General features: G+C 31.7%; 1 protein-coding gene across 6 annotated transcripts in view; it reads left to right on the top strand.

Annotated features, from left to right (window-relative positions):
* LOC127072395 (LIM/homeobox protein Lhx5) overlaps positions 1-11,991 on the top strand; it is a 41,721-nt gene extending 29,730 nt beyond the window's left edge. For 4 of the 6 annotated variants that reach the window (XM_051012814.1, XM_051012815.1, XM_051012816.1 and 1 more), the window contains exons 4-9: positions 1,464-1,696; positions 4,190-4,414; positions 5,375-5,616; positions 7,043-7,322; positions 7,954-8,142; positions 10,058-11,991. In XM_051012814.1, coding sequence (XP_050868771.1) covers positions 1,464-1,696; positions 4,190-4,414; positions 5,375-5,616; positions 7,043-7,322; positions 7,954-8,142; positions 10,058-10,173 — 1,285 coding nt within the window. In that variant the 3' untranslated portion in view covers positions 10,174-11,991. The remainder of the gene's footprint in view (positions 1-1,463; positions 1,697-4,189; positions 4,415-5,374; positions 5,617-7,042; positions 7,323-7,953; positions 8,143-10,057) is intronic. The other 2 variants (XM_051012812.1, XM_051012813.1) reach the window with 2 other exon arrangements.
* The last annotated feature ends 7,861 nt before the right edge of the window (positions 11,992-19,852 follow it).

The raw sequence follows: 19,852 nt of genomic DNA on the forward strand, positions 1-19,852 counted from the left end.
AAAAAGATAGATAGATAAAGAGAGAGAGAGAGAGAGAGAGAGAGAGAGAGAAAGAGATAGTGACAGCTCTCTTATCTGTAAAAGAAAAAAAAAGGAAAACAATTATTGCTGAGAGAGAGGGTTAAAGGGGTGAGAAAGTAAAAATGAAAACAGCAACAACAACCAAAGAAGATAAAAAAAAAGGAAAGAAAGAAAGAAAACAAAGATAAAAGAAAACAAAAAGATTTAACGACTATCATTCGCTCGTTCCTCTGGTAGCTTCTGGTTTTTTTCACGAAGTAAGTGGCCCAACAGACGAAGAGGATGAACACTTTTGATTTGCTTCCTTTCTTTCTTTCTTTCTTTTTTTTTTGTTCTTTTTTCTTTTCTTCTTATGCTTTTTCTTTACGATTTAATGATATTGGACAGGTTGATGAATAGTTTAGAAAAAAAATTGTTGCGTTGAATCTTATTGATTATACGTATTAGAGGTTTGGATATCGTGTAATCATTCGGATGTATTTTATTTACTTCAAGAGTGTGATATATATATATATATATATATATGTATGTATGTATGTATGTATGTATGTATAAGCTGCCTCAGGAAATTTTGTCGAGGAAGTGTGTCGATATTATATTGATTAGGTTTTTTGGATTAACGGTCCGGTCCGGTCCGGTCCGATCCGATCCGATCCGTTCTGATCTTCTGTTGCCTTCGAGCTATCACGCGAGCTATTCCTTCATTTGCTTTTCTCTGCTTCAATTTGTCCTTTTTTAACTTGCGTGCTCCGCGAAATGGACCTGCGGAATTGGGTTGCGTCTGTTGAGGGTTGGGTTTGGTGGGGGAGTGGTAGAAAGGGCTGAGGAGTGGGATAATTATTACTCTTGTCAAACCATACGTCGAAGAGCAAACACCGATGAAGATTTCGAAAAGGGTGTTACGTATTATTCCAGTGGTTGATCTAATTATTGGCTTTTGTTAGGATCGATTAGGATGCGATTATTTTATTGAGACGTTTGACGCGATCAGGACTATATATTTTTTTTTCTGAACGATCAGATTATACCTCTCACATGGCTGCCAAAGATCGCTCACATTTTTCTTCTTCCTTTTTTTTTTATTTTTCATTTTGATTTCTTCTTTTTTTTCTAATCAGGATCGATCGCACTGCATATTCGATGACGGATGAATATATCATTCGTGGTGATTTGTTTCGTTTGCATTATCTTTTTTTTCCTTCTTCCTTTTTTCTGGTGACAGGTGTATTAGTCATATTTTTTGTGGATTTTTTTTTTGGATTTAATCGAATGAGTTTAATTCGTCCGATCAAAACAATCATTACAAATCATTTAGGAAACTTGAAATAAATTCAATTTTGATATATATATATATATATGTATATATTCTTTTTTTGGGCTCTTATTTTTATATCGCTTTGTTTTCGTTTTGTCTTTCTTTTTCTTTTTTTTACGTTTTCTAGACGATACGGAACGAAATGCGGAGGATGTCTTCAAGGTATCGGACCACAGGACCTAGTGAGGAAGGCAAGGGACAAGGTTTTCCACCTGAATTGCTTCACCTGCGTGGTCTGTCGAAAGAAGATGAGCACTGGGGAAGAACTTTACATTCTGGACGACAACAAATTCGTTTGCAAGCAAGATTACATGTCCGGGAAATCGATCCCAGATACTCATCACGTGCATGGTCATCACGGTAAGTTTTTATTTATTTATTTATTTATTTATTTATTTATTTATTTATTTGTTTTAAATCATTAGTCCAGTTCTTTTCTTTTCATGTTTTTTAACACATCGTATAATGAATTCTCTAAATTTTCGGACGATTATTTTTTTTGTATAATTGTTCGATTACCATGTTGATTGTCCTGGTTTTCTTCTTTTCTCCTTTTCGCGTATTATTAATTAATTAATATACAAATTGACCCGTCAAATAATTAATAATTACAGTCATACGTTGCGTTAACGATATAACAAAAATTTCACGATAATTATTATCGTTACGTGTAAACTTCAATTTAATGATTAAACGACGATAATAGCTTGGATCTATTAAAAAATCATTGAAAAACATTTATTCGTTGGTCTAAAAAAATGGTGGAGGATAGGTACAATTGAAAGGTGCAATTTCGATTATTGTCCTTTCGATTTCGATTAACACCATCGAATATATTACGTCCAACCAATATTTAATTACATTTAATTAATCATTCCTGTGGTACTTATTACAACAGACCTGAAATCATAAAAGTATCGTAAAACGTTATTTGGATAAACATCATTCACGATTATGTAATATCAAATTACTTCTAATCAATGATACCGTAGTATATATATATATATAACCAGACACCATATCATCGGAAAGTTATCGAAATATAATAAAAATAACGTGTCTCTTTTTTATTACAATACAAAACTGGTATTACAAGAAAACTAACAGAGATAGAACGTCACGTGACGTATGACCCCCACTCCTTCTACCCTTCCCCCACCTTCTGCCCATCCAAATCATTCTTTCGACGATGGCGCCTCTGTTCTCTTCCGTTCTCTTCTGGTACTCTTTGTATTTCTCTCGAGGACCAAGCTGGAGAAATGAAAAGAACCAAAAGAAAAAAAATATATATGTAAGAAGAAAATAATAATAATAATAATAATAATAATAAAAAAAGAAAAATAATGGAAAAAAAAGAAACGGAAGAAAATAAAATAAAAAAAAAAAAAAAAAGAAACAAGTTTGCGGTTTCGATGTCGGCATCGAAGCGACAAAAGGCTGCCCCTGCTTAACGACCTTTCGGTTTTCGTTTCACGGCTTATATGTACGAGAACGAGCAGCTCCTCGTGAAACCGAGACGGCCCTAACCCTCTCCCTTCCCTCGCTTCTACCCCCACCCTTAACTCTAACTCTCTCTCTCTCTCTCTCTCTCTCTCTCTCTTTCTCTTATATATATCGAGTCTCATACACGCATCGTGTTTTCACAGCTTGCCGCTGACACAGGGCTGAAACCCTGGCTTTCGACTACCCTTCCCTCTCTAACCCCCCCTTAACCTTCCTCAACTGCCAACACTCCCCTCTCCTGAACCCCTCCACACTCTTCCTGACCCTTCTTCTCTTCTACCCGTTCGAAAAGAGAGAGAAAGACAGAAAGAACGATCCTGACTCCGTAAAATCCCTGGTGTTGGGCGCGTTGAACTGTGACCCCTTTTCTCGAACCCACCCGCCCCCCTTCCCCCTTTCTCTTCGTCCCCCTTCACTGCTCCCACCACCCCTTTAAAAAAATAACTCTCTGTCTCTCGACTTTTCGCTTGGATTTTCGAGGTCTCTCTCTTTCTCTCTTTTTTTCTTTCTTTTTTTTTCTTTCTTCTTTTTATTCGGTTCGGTTCGGTTTTGGTCTGTTCTGTTCTGTTCTGTTCTGTTTTGTTTTGTTCTGTTTTGTTCTGAATCGGAAGGTGAGAGAAATTTTTTGTCGGATTTTAAGTTGGTCGATTGGTTGAATTTGATTCTGTTTGGTCAATTAAATCAAAGTTTAAACGTTACACTTGGATTTGTTATGAGTTATTATGTATTGATCAGTTGAGTTTGTGTTTGTTGGTATTATTTTACGAATCGACGATTAGTTTGAATAAATTATTGTTAAGATGTTGGATAACGTATAGTTGAGTCTTTTCGACGAATCAAAAGTAATTGTACAACGAATTTTTAATTAAATCTAACTTATATTCTTGTTAATAAAAATTGACAGTTAAGTCGTCTGTGTTCATTATTTTAAGATACAAAAAGAACAAGTTCAATCTATATTGGTGTTAATCAAAATAAAAAAAAGTTAGGTTATGCGTCGGTAACATCGTTATACAGTTTGTCTTTAAAACAAAAAACAAAAAAGAATTAATCAAACCTAACCTACAGAATCAAATGTTAGGTTATGTATCCGCCATTTTTAGAGACCCAATGACAAAAAGGAATTAATTAAACCTAACCTATATTGACGTCAATCGAAATCGAAAGTTAGGCCCATGTTATCGAATGTCGGCCATTGTTAAAGATAAAAGACGTTTCTAAAGCCGGATATTTCAAAGTGAATGGCTATTTAAGTTGAAAGAAAAAAAAAAAAAGATTAAACAAACAAAAAACAAGGATAGATATAATAGGAATTGATAACAATAATACGGTTCGGATCGTTCACGACAGAATCGTCCAACCTGTCGGCAGGAGGAGACTCACTGATGGGTTCCGGATCGGAAGACGAGGACGAGGACGGTAGTGCGCACCATCATCATCATGGGGGTGTCGGTGGTACTCATCTTGGTTCACACAATATGGGTCCTGGTGGTCCAGGTGACCAAAATGTTGGACATACTGGTGATCTACAACTTGGGGCTGATCCTTGCAAACAAGAGGACTCTGAGGATCAAGGTAAGAGTTCATTTACGTTTATATTTTATTTATCGAACACATCCTTTGTCCAATCGTTCTTGTTCTAAATAATATTTTTAAATTATTCGTGTCACTTTTAGATATCATCTCATTTCATAAAATTTGTCCGAAATAAATATTCGTTTTATATTTCAAATAAAAAATTCTTGGAAAAACAGAAAAGAAAAAAGAATTTGATGGTAGCATAGAAATAAAGTAGCCTCGTCGAAAAATAAACTATCACATTACCCTGAATTTTTCCAATAACTGCAACTCATTCTAATTTCTATTCCGCGATCGATTAATGTCTCAATCGGTGAAAAAAGAAATATCTAAAAATTATTCTATGCCCGAATATTCTCACCCCAATTTCAGAGGACGTTCAAGGGTGGTCGATGCTTGCTTCTTTCACGAGCTTACAAAAGCTCACACGCAGGTCTTCTAACCATTATTCGCTCGCGTTGCTTTCATCGTGAACACAACAATGAGAACACGAGCAACACACACACATATACACACACAGACCTACACATATACACAGAGAGAAGACCGTACAAGTATGAAAGAAAGAGAAGAAGTAGAGGGTGCTTTTAAGGGGGTGACCATACTCGATCGTAGTGACACTGTCCAAACATTTTCTTTGTCCCGTGGTTAAGACCTTTACCATGGTATATAGATTACAAACTAGTGCAAGAGAGATAGAAGTTAGAGATGGATAGATAGATACTTCAAGAGAAAGAGAGAAAGAGAGAGAAACTCTTCTATATATACCAACATAGTAACAGCTTATAGAGTAGGTATGGCTTTCAGTTTCATAGCATTCACCATAATCCAATGGGGTTTCCGAAAGGGATTTGCTTTAGATTTTGCTCCCATACCCGTACATACATTTTATGTGTTACTAGTCCCATCGAATAATTCCTTGATCTCAGAATAAAAATGTTTCTCCCCATTTAAAAGGTTCCCTAGATGGTGACCCAGAAACGAGAGACAGTCAAACGGAAAACAAGAGTCCTGATGGTGGTGCTGGTGGTGGAAGTGGAGATGGAGGTGCGGGATCGAAAAGACGAGGTCCCAGAACAACCATCAAAGCTAAACAATTGGAGATATTGAAGAACGCTTTCTCATCTACACCTAAACCTACCAGGCATATCAGAGAACAATTGGCCAAGGAAACTGGATTGCCCATGAGAGTCATACAGGTTCTTACAAATATATATATATATATATTTTTTCTTCTTCTTTTAACTCTCCCTCACCTAACCATTTGTCGAAAGAAACTTAATAGTTACGTTGGAACAATCGAAATTGATCAATACGGATTACAAATTAATTGTCAGTAATTTATTCGAGTGGTTTCGATGAAATTTATACTGATTCTTTTTCGAGATAAATAGAAACGATTGTATGTATTTAACAATTTATTTTCCATTGGATAATAATAATTTTGAAGTTCTAAACTTGCTTTACAAAAATTATATCAAATTGATCGAACAAATGATGAAGGATTTCAGATTTCTTATTCGAAGTTTGTAGAAGTTATTGAGATCCTTCTTGTTGTAAATGTACCAAGACTTTGAATATCAAGAAATTTTGAATTAGTTCATTGACGGAGTTCTTGAAAGGACGATTAGAAAATATTCTTTATATTTTAGGAAGTATATATTTGCGCTTACTATTTTCTTTTCGTTTACTATGCAAATGAAATTGGATAAACGTGAAAGAGTGCTCTCGAGAGATCTTAAATCATTGGAAGTAATGATCAACGTAGAACGAAGACCGTTCCGACGCTCGATCTTATGGGAAACGAAATCGTACGATTCGAAAAGTGATAATGAAACGGAGTTATTTGGATTCCGCAGGAAATCCTTAAACTGAAGATTACGCGAACGTAAGCAAAATTCTTCGTGATAATCATAGAAGTCGTATCCCATTGGATTCTGAATTCGAAAGAGAATTTATCGACTTGCTTCCGTAACGACGACCGGCAGGTTGACGATCAAGTCAAAATTGATTACAGTAATAAAAGTGTGTTTATGTGTGCATATGTGTGCGTGTGTGTGCGCGTGTGCATGAGTACGCGCGTGTTCCGTAAACGGTTTCATTCGACAAGAGAACAATGTGCGGAATAGACGTTAACGAACGAAATGGCTTGATAATACGTGGCGTACTAATAGTAAGTGGGATCGCATGGATGGCCTCTCTCAAAGTCTTCGACAATATTTTCAATTTAGCTGAGGATCGATACCCGTTTGATACCGTACGAAGAATCTACAGATATGATATAGATCGCTGGAAAAAGAAATCGGTCGTACGATTGGCCTTGAGAACATTCCGTGGAAATTGATCGAAGATCGTCATCGAAGCGAACGCGATCCTCGCTCCTCGCGATCGACGCAGGAATAGAAACCTACCAAAAAAAAAAAGAAAAGAAAAGATTGAATTACACACCGATCTGAAATCTGAAATCCGAAAATTTTGTAGGTTAATTCGTTAGTCGCCATATTGAAAATAATTAAAAATATAAATGACCTGTTACGAAGAAGCATTTTGCGTCTGGATTAAACGTTCTAGCGTTAACAATGAGAAACAGAAAGAGAGATAGAAATATTATGTTTTGTTGTATAGGTCTGGTTTCAAAACAAGAGGAGCAAAGAGAGAAGGTTGAAGCAATTAACGTCGATAGGTAGAAGTCCGTATTATGCTGGCTCGAGAAAGATCCGTGGGTTCCCATTGAATCTCAATCCAGCTTTGGGAGGAGAGGATGGTCCACCACCTAGTTTCGCTTATTTCGGCGACAAATTTGAATTTGGTTATGGTAGTCCTGTTACGTTTCATCCGGAATTTTTTGGTGCACATCCTCCCCCACATCCACATGGGCCACCTTTCGCTGGACCAGGTAATCCTGGTAAGAAATAAGAAGTTTGATAATAATGTCATTTGATAATAGAATCTTTTTATCGCTTTTATCAATGAATTCTGACATATCTACGATCGTTGATTAGAAAAAGAAAGAAAGAAAAACAATATTAACAACAATAATAATAATAGTATTAATAATTAAAAAGAAAAGATAATAATAATAACAATTTTGCAATTACATTTCTCTATAATCGTTCTAGTCTTTGTTTAATTAATCAATTGTTAAAATTCAAAGGAACAATTTTCAATCGTTCTTAATTTTTTAAAATAATAATTTTTCTAATAAACAAATTATCTCTATATGTCTATTAAAGGATTACTATGATTAACAATAATAACAAAAATAATAGTAACGACAACAACAACAACAACAACGTTAATAATAACAACTTTTCAATGACATTTCTGATCAATGTTTAATCAATCAATTGTCAATCATTCTCGATTTTTCACAATAACAATTTTCCTACTGAACAAATTATCCCTATACGTTTATTAGCGAATTAGTACGATTAATAATAATAATATCAACAACAACAACAACAATAATAATAATAAAATTGAGAGAAGCAGCCGGTTTCGGAGATGGCCGCGCGGATACGATCTTCTCTGAGCAGTACGTAATCTGTTCTTGACAGGTCTAGACCCAGCCAGTTTAGCGGGTATGGCAGCAGCAGTGGCGGTGACAGGGGAGTATCCACCTCCGGGTGCGGGAGGTGGCCCTCCGGAATTTCTCACAGGGCCCCCTGGGCAGGGGCCTCCTGCACCCACTGGTGGCAGCCCCGGAGAGTTCCTAGCACCTTCAGGTAAGATTTTCATTCTTAAACATCCAATCTAACGTGGATGAATAATTTCTCCTGATATATCTTCTTTTTGTTCATATTTATGAACATTCATTTCATATTTATGAACATTTATTTCATCTCTATGAACATTTGTTTCATATTTATGAAATAATGATAATGCTTTACTTCATATCTATGAATAATTTCATATTGTTTTATATTTATGAACATTTCTTTCATATTTATGAAATAATGATAATGATTTATTTCGTATCTATGAATAATTTCATATTATTTTATATTTATGAACATTTGTTTCACATTTATGAACATTCATTTCATATTTATGAACATTTATTTCATCTCTATGAACATTTGCTTCATCTCTATGAACATTTGTTTCATATTTATGAAATAATGATAATGGTTTATTTCATATCTATGAATAATTTCATATTGTTTTATATTTATGAACATTTGTTTCATATTTATGAACATTTGTTTCATATTTATGAAATAATGATAATGATTTATTTCGTATCTATGAATAATTTCATATTATTCTATATTTATGAACAATTATTTCATCTCTATGAACATTTGTTTCATATTTATGAACATTTATTTCATATTTATGAAATAATGATAATGGTTTACTTCATATCTATGAATAATTTCATATTGTTTTATATTTATGAACATTTGTTTCATATTTATGAAATAATGATAATGATTTATTTCATATCTATGAATAATTTCATATTATTTTATATTTATGAACATTTATTTCATCTTTATGAATATTTCTTTTATATTTATGAACATTTCTTTCATATTTATGAACATTTGTTTCATATTTATGAAATAATGATAATGATTTATTTCATATCTATGAATAATTTCATATTATTTCATATTTATGAAATTTTATACATTTTTCTTTTCGATTTTGTTATCGTTGCTGTTATTTTCTTTCTCTTTTTTTCTTTCTTTTCTTTATTTCTTTTTTAAGTATCATAACTCGCACGATTTTTTCATATTTCTTCGTGTATTATTTGTCTAGTTCATATCTCTGTTCGTAGATATGAAATTTTATAGTTCATATTTATGTTCGTGAAATTTTTAGATTTATTTTTGTTTCTTTGTTTCTTTTTTAAGTTTCGTCTTCTACGATTTCTTTTTTTTTTTTTTATGTATTATTTGTGTCGTTCATATTTACGTTCATAAATATGAAATTTCATAGTTCATACATTTTTTTTTTTATTGCTACATATTACACGTATAGTTTATATTTCGTTTAAATATGTTTCGCAATTCACTTATTTCTAGATATTATACATATAGTTCATAAATATGAAATTTCATAATTCATAATTTTTCATAATTTTTCTTATGTATCACATACTTTATATTTATCTTTATACAAATATCATTTCATAGATCATAGTTTTTCTTATTTCTATATACTACTCGAATAGTTCAGACACAAAATTTGATAGTTAATAATTTACCTATTTTTACGTTTCTTATTAACAAAATTCATATTTATGTTCATAAATTACATACATACCAATTCATAGTTCATAATTTTACCTTCACTTTATTTCATTTTATTATCTTAACAATGAAAGATAAAGAAGAAACGAAAGCTTTTGAATTCGCTTTGATAAAAATAAAGTCTTCACATTTATATATTCATAGATATGAAATTTCATAGTTCATAGCTTTTCATAATTCCTTTTTATTTATTTTTCTTCTTTTCGTTCGTTTAGATTTCGCGTGCGTGTGTACGTGCGTGTATTTTTTCTTTTCTTTTTTTTTCTTTTTTTTTTTAATTATACCTTTTAAAGACTTCACGTAAGAACGATGACGTTGCAAATAATATTGAATCAATATTAATCGAAAATGATAATCATTTTGAAATGATGTGTCGCAGGTGGAGCGCAGGGTAATCCTAGTGGTGGGGGAAATGGTGGTGGACCAGGCGGCGGTGGTGGTGGGGGTGGCTTCCTCGAGCCTCACCAGATGCAGAGTGAAGGTCTAGCCTGGTAGTACGAGTTTTAATTTAAAAAAAAAACACACACACACGCACGCACGCACACACACACACACACACACAAAACACAACATACACGAAAGAGAAAAAAAATTAACAAAACAAAAAACTCGTCATTCTCATTTCCCTCCGAAGAATGATATAAAAAGAAAAGAAAAAAAAAAAGAAGTGGAAAAAAGAAAAGAAATAATAGAAATTTCGAAAGTTTCGTATAGGATTGGTGGTCGGCCATATATTTTGAACACACATATGAATTTCCTAAAGACACATACACATATATACACGTGCAGACGTACATACATAGATATTATTTTTTTCTCGTTCATTTTTTTAATGAAATTCGTGCTAATAAATTAAGGAGAAAAGAAAAGAGAAAAGAAAAAGAAAAAAAAGATGAAACATGGAAAAACTCGAACTCGAATACGACCTACGACCTTCCACGTGTACTACTCGTTTTCTGTATAAAAAAAAAAAAATATATATATATATATTAATAATAACGGAGACGATTATTATTATTAAAAAAGAAAAGCGACGACTCATTTTGCAAATGTTTTTTTTCTCTTTAATATTTCTTTCTTTAGGTCGCTCTAAACATTATTAATAATTAGTTAATTATTATTATTATTATTATTACTATTATTATTATTATTATTATAGTCGTCACACGTGATAACGTAGACGTTACTATTTTATTATTATTATTATTATTATTATTATTATTATTATTATTAATTATTAAAATTTTTAATATTGATTATATATGAATTATTTCCGATTAATTATTATTATTACTATTACTATTATTATTATTATTATTATTATTAGTAATTATTACTTTATTATTATTATTATTATTATTGTGTATAAAAAATTCGAGACCCCCAGGCCCCGCCACTCACCCCCACCCTCACCCCCTATCGTGTAATATTGTACCATCCTTGTTGATTAATTTCGAAAGTTACTTTGCGGGACACCCTGTAGATATCCGCTGTTGTATACACTCCAGACACACGTTCACTTTTTCACACACATACACTTACACATACTATACACAAATACACGTCCATATGTGATTGTAGAAGAGTACACATTTAAACGAACACACATACACATACACAAACATACACACATGTTGTATGAATTAATTATTACAATTATAAATATAAATAGGAACGTGTAATCTGTATTTGTTAAGGCGGCGTTCGATGTAAATAACATTGTCTTTCGCATGCGAGCGGGCTATACATATATAAAAAAAATAAAAATTAAAAAAAAATAATAAAAGAAAAAAAAATATCAATTCGAATGTGGAGGGAAATAAAGGGGGGGAAAAAGAAAAAGAAAAAGAAAAAGAAGAGAGAGAGAGAGAGAGAGAGAGAGAGAGAAAGTCAAAATAATGAAAATAATAATAATAATAAAATTAGTAGTGAGAGAGAGAGAGAGAGAGAGAGAGAGAGAGAGTGAACGAGAGAAAGAGAGAGAGAGAGAGAGAGAGAGAGAGAGAGAGAGAAAGATGATCGATATTGACGATGATCATCATGATCATAATAATGATGATTATGATGATGATTTCTTTATAAAGAAATATTAGAGTATATGATGTATTGTAAAGGCAACGTTTTCGAGCGAGAGAGAGAGAGAGAGAGAGAGAGAGAGAGAGAGAGAGAGAGATGCGACATATATATATAAAAAAAAAAGAAAAAAAAAGCACAAAAAATAAAATGAAGGAAACAAACATGGAGGACAGGCCGCCGCGCGATGCGTAATGATTATAAATATTATTATAATAAACCACCTCGTATTTCCGTATATACACTTTGTGCGATCTTTGAATTACCACCCTCATCCCTCATCCACCCTCACTCTCTCACCGAATGTTTTATATATCTTCTAAACAGAGAAAAATTATTTATTGTTTGGTAACTCTTCTTTATTTTCTTTTCTTTTCTTTTTTTTCTCTCTCTTTTTTTTTTTTTTTTTTTTTTTTTTTTAGTACTGATTAATAACCGAAAGAGGATTTTGCGACTGGAAACAGGTAAGATGCTTCAGCAAATGATGAATTGTCTTTCTTTTTCTTTTTCTTTTTTTTTGATCTTTATAAATTATCATAAAAATAATTAATTTTGAGATTATTATCGTTAAGGAAATAATGTATTACCTTCTCTTTTTTTTTTTTTTTTTTTTTTTTTCGTTCATACCTCTAGGCGAAATTGAATATTTCATTTTTATTATTGATTATGTCTGATAAAAATCGAGTGAAATACATTTGTTTGTTAAATAAAAATTGTCTACCCTAAGAATTGCAATTTAAAATAAAAAGTAACAAAAGATTCTCCTCTCATTTTCGATAATGGGAATCAGAGAAAGAAAAATGAGAAAAGAAAAAGAGAAACAAACAAATGAACGACACTTGCGATTCATATTTAAATAAAAAAAAGGAGGACAGGAAAAAAAGGAAAGAACAATTTCTAATCTAAAGATTGCAAATTATAAAAATCACCCTATCATTTTTAATAAGATATTAAAAGAGGAATTTGTAAAAGGGAATAAATTGAATCTTTTCAACCCTCCAAAAAAATCTCACGAGATAGAAGAAACGAGAGAAACGTAAAAATTAATTAATTCGCAAAGCAATTGGTATCATCGTTGAAAGACAAAAAAGAAAAAAAAAAAAAGGAAAAAATAAGAACGAACGGAGAAAAAAGAAAATGAAAAAAAAAAGAAAAAAAAGATAGGAAAAACGAAATCCCTCGACCCAAATCTTCCACCCTGTGTCGGATAAAAAAAATAAAATAAAAAAGAACAGAATTAAAAGATAGATAGATAGACCTAGAGAGAGAGAGAGAGAGAGAGAGAGAGGGAGAGAGGGAGAAAGAGAAAAAGGGAGAAAGAGAGAGAAAAAAAAAATCTCGAACGTTTGAAGAGTCCACAAGGGGGTTGAAAACACCTGAGACCAACGTCTTTCTCTCAATCGAAATTCTTTCTCACCCTGTACTAAATCGTTGTCATGGTTGACGCAGATGCGACCTACAGAGAAAGAAAGAAAGAGATAGAGAGAGAGAAAGAGAAGTCCAATAGCTTTGGTGTCCTAACATCGTTAGAGTTAGTCGCCACAATGTCGACTCTGGCAACAACCAAAAGGGATGGGCTAGGTGGGTGTTTAGAACGCTAGGAGAAGAGGAAGATAGTTTAGTTGGGCGGATAGAGGGTTGGGAGATGCTGAGGGGTAGTGAAAGAGGGAATTCGTTTTCCTGGACATCTGGTGAATTCGATTTTGATGTGTTTCTAGCTGGAGGGTTTTCTTCAAGCGTATAAAGGATCATCGATGTTCGCGGATCCATCTTCTCGAAACAAGAGTCCCATTGGGAATAAAAACGATGCTATGGTATTGTTTCATAATAGCACACCTTTCTCCCCACCCAACCACCCTAGTATCTTGCTTCAATCCCATATGTGTAAACCTTGATACGTCTTACATGTGATACACAGTTAGGACAATAAAATCTGTTAATTAAGTTATTGTTGATAGTGGTATCAGTTAACAGGGATTTTTGTTTCTACTTTGTTGGTACTTATGCGTTACAAAAACTATGCAATGATATAATTTTATCATACCGCATCTTTCCCCTCACCTAACCATCATAATACCTTGCTCCAATCTCAGATGTGTAAACCTTTACATGTTAATACAAAGTTAGGACAATAAAAACTGTTAAGTAAGTTTTTGTTGATACTGTTATCGGTATTAGCAGCGATTTCTTTTTGTTCTTTTTATTCTTATGACTTGGTAGATAAAGGTAAACTGAGATAGATAGAAAAACAGAGAAAGAGAGAGATGTTTAGGATGTTGTAAAACGATGAGAACACGTTCACTGTCCCATGTAATATACGTGTCCTGCCAATACAGAGAAATATCAGCTCGGGAGATTCGACAGATGCGTAGCCGCCTTCGAACCCTTAGGAACTACCCTGCAGGGTCCCGTGGGAGTTCGGTCCTAGGGACAAACCGTCCCAGGGGGTACTTCTAACGCTATACTACCCTCCATCGTATCGTTCTCGTTACCCCCTCTATCTCGACCCTTCATATATCCCTATGTAGCCCTACGTAGCCCTACGTAGTCTTGAATACTATGTAGGTGGAACACTCCGCAAAATTCCTAGCCTAATCGTATTGCGATTTGATACAAGGAACAAGTTTGATCGTGTGATTTATGTCACCCGGGGATTTTATGTGTTACGTCCTTTTTTCTTTCCGTTTTTTCTAATTTTTTTCTAACGACAGGATCGTCGTTTTTTTTTCGTAATTTTTGAATTTGCTCTCTCTTTCTCTTTCTCTCTCTCTCTCTCTCTCTTTTTTTTCTTTTTTCTTCTTCTTTTTGTGATCGATAACTTGTGACGACAGGAGTGAAGAAAGGAATTATTATTTGTTCCTACAGCGTGATCGTAAATTTTGTCGAAATTCTTTTTTATCGATCAAAGATGGCGAATATTTTAATAGAAATATATTTCGAAGTATATATAACGATATTAATAATAGAAATATATTTCGAGATGTTATATATATTAATATTTCGGAAGGATGGTAGACTCGATGCCAAACGAAATAGAAATTTTGTAGAATAATAATCGACGATTGTGGAATTTCTTTTTTTCAAAATTTATTCATCCAATCGTTCTCGCATCGGGTAACATGGAGATTAAGGAAAGTAGAAAAAAAATATAAAAAAACAAAAATAAAGAATAAAACGTCGACATAAAGATATCCAAAAAGAGATTTCTAATTTTTAACATTCTTTTCTTTCTTTCACTTGCGAAATCTTTCATTTACGAAAAATACAAAGAAAAAAATATTAAAAAAAAAAAAAAAGGAAAAGGAAACGTGAACTTTGAGAAATCCAAGAAAAAGATTTCTAATTCTCAACATACTTTCACGACAAATAAAAAAAAAAAAAAAAAAAAACAAAAAGTAAAAAAGAAAACATCGACTTAGGGAAATCCAAGAAAAAGATTTAAAATTCTCCACATTCTTTTACGAAAAATAGAGAAAAGAATTAAGAAAAAAAAAAAAAAGAAAAAGAAATAAAAAGGAAAACGTCGAGTTGGAGAAATCCAGAAAAGAATTTCAAATGGAGAGAAAATGAAAAAAGAAAAGGTCGGCTTAGAGAAATCCAAGAAAAAGATTTCGAGCTTTCAAAATTCCCTTACGAGGAATATAAAAATAAAAAAAAAGAAAAATAAAAAAAAAAAAGAAAAAGAAAACATCGATTTAAAAAGATCCAAGAGAAGGAACGCAAACGTCCAACATTTCCCAAAGATAAGAAGAAAAATAAAGGAAAATTTTTTAATACGATAAATATCGATAAATCGACTGAACAAAAAGAAGAAGGATAAAAGAAAAGAAAAGAACAAAAAAAAAAAAAGAAAAAGAAAAGAAAAGGAAACCCCGATAGAAAAGATTCTCTAGGGTTGGAAAGCAAAAGTTCCCTGGAGATGTCGAAGGTTGGGTGCGGACTGAGATACGGATAGGATGGGTGAGTGAGGTGGGGTGAAGAGTGGTGGGGTTGTGTTGTAAAATGAGGTATGTACACGTAGGGTGAAGAGTGAGGAGTGAGAGGTATGTTATAGTAAGTAAAGGAGACACAAGGACGAAAAAGGGGAACAACTAAGCGACGCGTTACAGTCGAACGCGTTTCGTACAGACTCACGTGTCCACGCACGTGTCGCAAAACGAGCTCCCGTCGCTTAAAACCCCCTCGTGTTTCGCGTCCTATCATTATGCAAGGAGGCCTTACAAATCACGCCTTGCTTACCGCGCACGTTTCTGCTGAAGCTTGTCACTCTGCGTTTCGAATTAATCTAAGCAAAGCTTCCAATTAACTCTGCTCTTACGATCGCCTATTTAACTCGTCCGAATTATACCTACATACGACGAAGCTTAACGAAAATGTTTTTTGACACTGCTCGGTTTTTGAAAGAATTTACAAAAAAAAAAAAAAAAAAAAAAAAAGAAAAATTATTTAAATATTGTCTTTTTCTTTTTCATTGTCTCGCATTTTCAAAGATTACGAATGTGTGGAAAGTTTGTTCTCTAAACGTGATTTTTATCGATTCGAAGGTCATTTAATAGTGGATTTATTTATATATAGTTGAACTTGTATTTCTATGCTCTATATCTTTGTTGTAATAAAAGAATATTTGATCTGTTTGAAAAAGTAATGATGATCTTGAAATCTTTTCAAAAATTACTTTGAAAAAAGGTGTTATCTCGATCAGAATATTCTTCTCTTTAGATCGAAGTACTTTTATCTTTGATATTTTGTCCTATCGTTAGAATCAACGGAGATATATTCGATAAATAATATTATAGTCATCTCTCTCTCTCTCTCTCTCTCTCTTTATATATATATATATGTAACAAAATATAAAATATATTTCTCTGAAAATTATACGAAGCTCATAGTAAACGCGTCGAGAAATTTTATATCGAAAAAAATTGAACCCTACAAGAACAATCCTTTTCTTTTTTCTTTTTTTGTTTTTCTTTCTTCCTCATTCTCAAAAAAATATGGAGAATTTTTTCGATCACGAAAAGAAGAAGAAGAAAGAGAAAAAAGAGAAAAAAAATGAGCGACAGAAAGAAAGAAAGAAAGAAAAGAGAGAGAGAGAGAGAGAGAGAGAGAGAGAGAAGACGAATTTCGTAGAAATTGTCGAAAAACCTTCTTTCTAACCTTCAAACACCGGAGTCGATCTTTTCTAAGAAATGTGCGTCGACTTAGATCGAGAAAGATCAACGACACACAATGGAAGTTGGAGAAGTGATCGCTGATCTGAAAACGAACGCGGATAAAACGCATATCTTTTTCGTTTTGCCTTCTTATTTGCCTCCTTCGTCCTTCCCCCACCACGTCAACCAGTGTCTCTTTCTCTTTTTTTCTTCGACGTTGCACAGACGACGACGATGACGACGACGACAGAAGAAGTATCTAGAACGACCTCCTGGTGTTATGCCTAGCTTAGGCTAATCCAAAATCCGGATTACCTGTGGCTCAGCTGGTCCTGTCTTACAAACACACACGCTTATTTAGACACACATACTGTGCCGTAGCTGATACGAGGCTTTTGTCAATGGTGTATTAATCTCTCAAGTTGATATATATATGTGTATGTGTGTGTGTGTGTATGTAGGTATATGTATATATACATAGTATATTGTTATTTGCATAATAATTATTTAAGAGTGTTATTCAATTCTGTTTTTTAATTTTTTTTTGTTTTGCTTTTTTTTATAAACTGTAATTTAGGAATATAAAGAATTGAGAATTAATTTGTCAATGATGTATTAATCTTTCAAGTAGATATATATATATATATACATATATATATATATGTATGTATGTATGTATATATATAGTATATTGTTATTTGCATAATAATTATTTAAGTGTTATCCAACATTTCTCTTTTTTAATTTTTATTTCTTTTGCTTTTTTTTTTTTATAAACTTCTTTGTAATTTAGAGATATAAAGAATTGAGAATTAATTTGTCAATGATGTATTAATCTTTCAAGTAGATATATATATGTGTATGTATGTATGTATGTATGTATATGTATATATATAGTATATTGTTATTTGCATAATAATTATTTAAGTGTTATCCAACATTTCTCTTTTTTAATTTTTATTTCTTTTGCTTTTTTTTTTTTTATAAACTTCTTTGTAATTTAGAGATATAAAGAATTGAGAATTAATTTGTCAATGATGTATTAATCTTTCAAGTAGATATATATATATGTGTATGTATGTATGTATGTATGTATATGTATATATATAATATATTGTTATTTGCATAATAATTATTTAAGAGTGTTATCCAACATTTCTGTTTTTTAATTTCTTTTTTTGCTTCTTTTATCAATTTCTTATTAATTCTTAATTCTTTATATTTGTAAATTACAGAATATTTTATTATATTCTTAAATTATAAAAGAATAATGAAGAATTCATTCATTATAATAAACTTCAATATAATTTCTTTATAATTTATATCATTTATAAACTTTCTTTATAAACTTCAAAGGGAAAGTCTAATGAATTAAAATCGACGATTATTATATGTCGAATTGAATAAATTTTATTCGCCACCAGGTATATCGAATATAAAATATACACAGCATATACATACATACATACATACATATATATATATATATATGTATACGTAGATATATTAAATCTCTTATTTTAGCAGTTAATTAAATCGGTCACAAATATAGAGTTATTATATAATTTTTTGCTTATATATATATTTTTTTCCTTTCGCCACCAGGTATATATAAAATATAGAAAATATGCGGAATATATATATGTATGTATGTATATATGTAGATAACTCTGAAACAGAAGTTCTTATGACGTTCTTATTACAAAGAAACACAGCAATGTACATACGTGTATGTAAATGCATGCAGGGATCATATATAAAAAGAGTTTTATATTCAAGTTTGTAAAGTATTGTTGACAATTGTGTTAAAGCATTGTTGTATAAAGAAAAATTTCAAATTTCAATTCTAACAGTAATGGAAGTGTGCTCGTGCAGGAGAATCATGTGGTCTCTTGGGATAGTGAAAAACAAGCAACTGCAATCTCGTTACACGTTGTTATTATTGTTGTAATTGTTATTATTATTATTGTTGTTGTTGTTGTTGTTTTTGTTGTTGTTGATATAATAATAATATAATTATTATTATCATTATTCGAGACAAGTGGGAATCTATAATATTTCGGAAATTGTATTTACGATCATGCAAATTTAAAATAAAAAAAATATATTTTTATATTAAAAAATATATATATGTGTGTATTGTATATAAAGATTCTTATTAAGATTGATAAATTTTAAAAGATATTTAATCAATGAGTTTTGTGTATTTTTAATTAATTAATGATTTGATCTTATTGATTTATTTCTTTTGATCAATTTGATAGTATCAAAATTGTTTTCATTTTTGCGAATAACAATTTTTATCAGTTTAAAGTTAGCTAATAAAAAAAAATATATATATATCGTTGAATTTATCTTTCAATAATTTATATCTCTATAATAATGGAAGAATATTGACACTTTTGAAAAAACATCGATGATCTTGAAATCTCTGGAAAAATAACCTTGAAAAAAATTGTCATCTCAATCAAAATATTTCTTCTTTCGGATCGAACTATTTCTTACTCTGATATTTCGTTGTATCATTAAAATTAACGGTGATATTTGACGTACTATCCTAACTCGAAACATACATGCATATCTATCTATATATATATATATATATATATATATATATATATATATATATATAGATAGTATGTTTGTGTATGAGTGTATAAGAATAAGGAAGCACCTTTTGTCAAAAGAGAGTACTTCTACGCACGTACGAGTGATTTATACGACGCGTCGTATTTTCTCGAGAAAATTACTCTCCTACTGTGAAGCCTGGTGCTACGATAGGCCGTAAAATCTAACGATAATTTTATTATTATATACGTTTGAACTTGAATATCGTGAAAAGTGTTAGAAGTACATATATACGCACATATACATACATACTTGTATATATATATATTTCCTGGAATTAATTTTATACCTAAAAAGATCTATAAGTATTGTAGTATATT

Source organism: Vespula vulgaris, chromosome 25 (genome assembly GCF_905475345.1).
Source record: "Vespula vulgaris chromosome 25, iyVesVulg1.1, whole genome shotgun sequence".
Taxonomy (NCBI): Eukaryota; Metazoa; Arthropoda; class Insecta; order Hymenoptera; family Vespidae; genus Vespula; species Vespula vulgaris.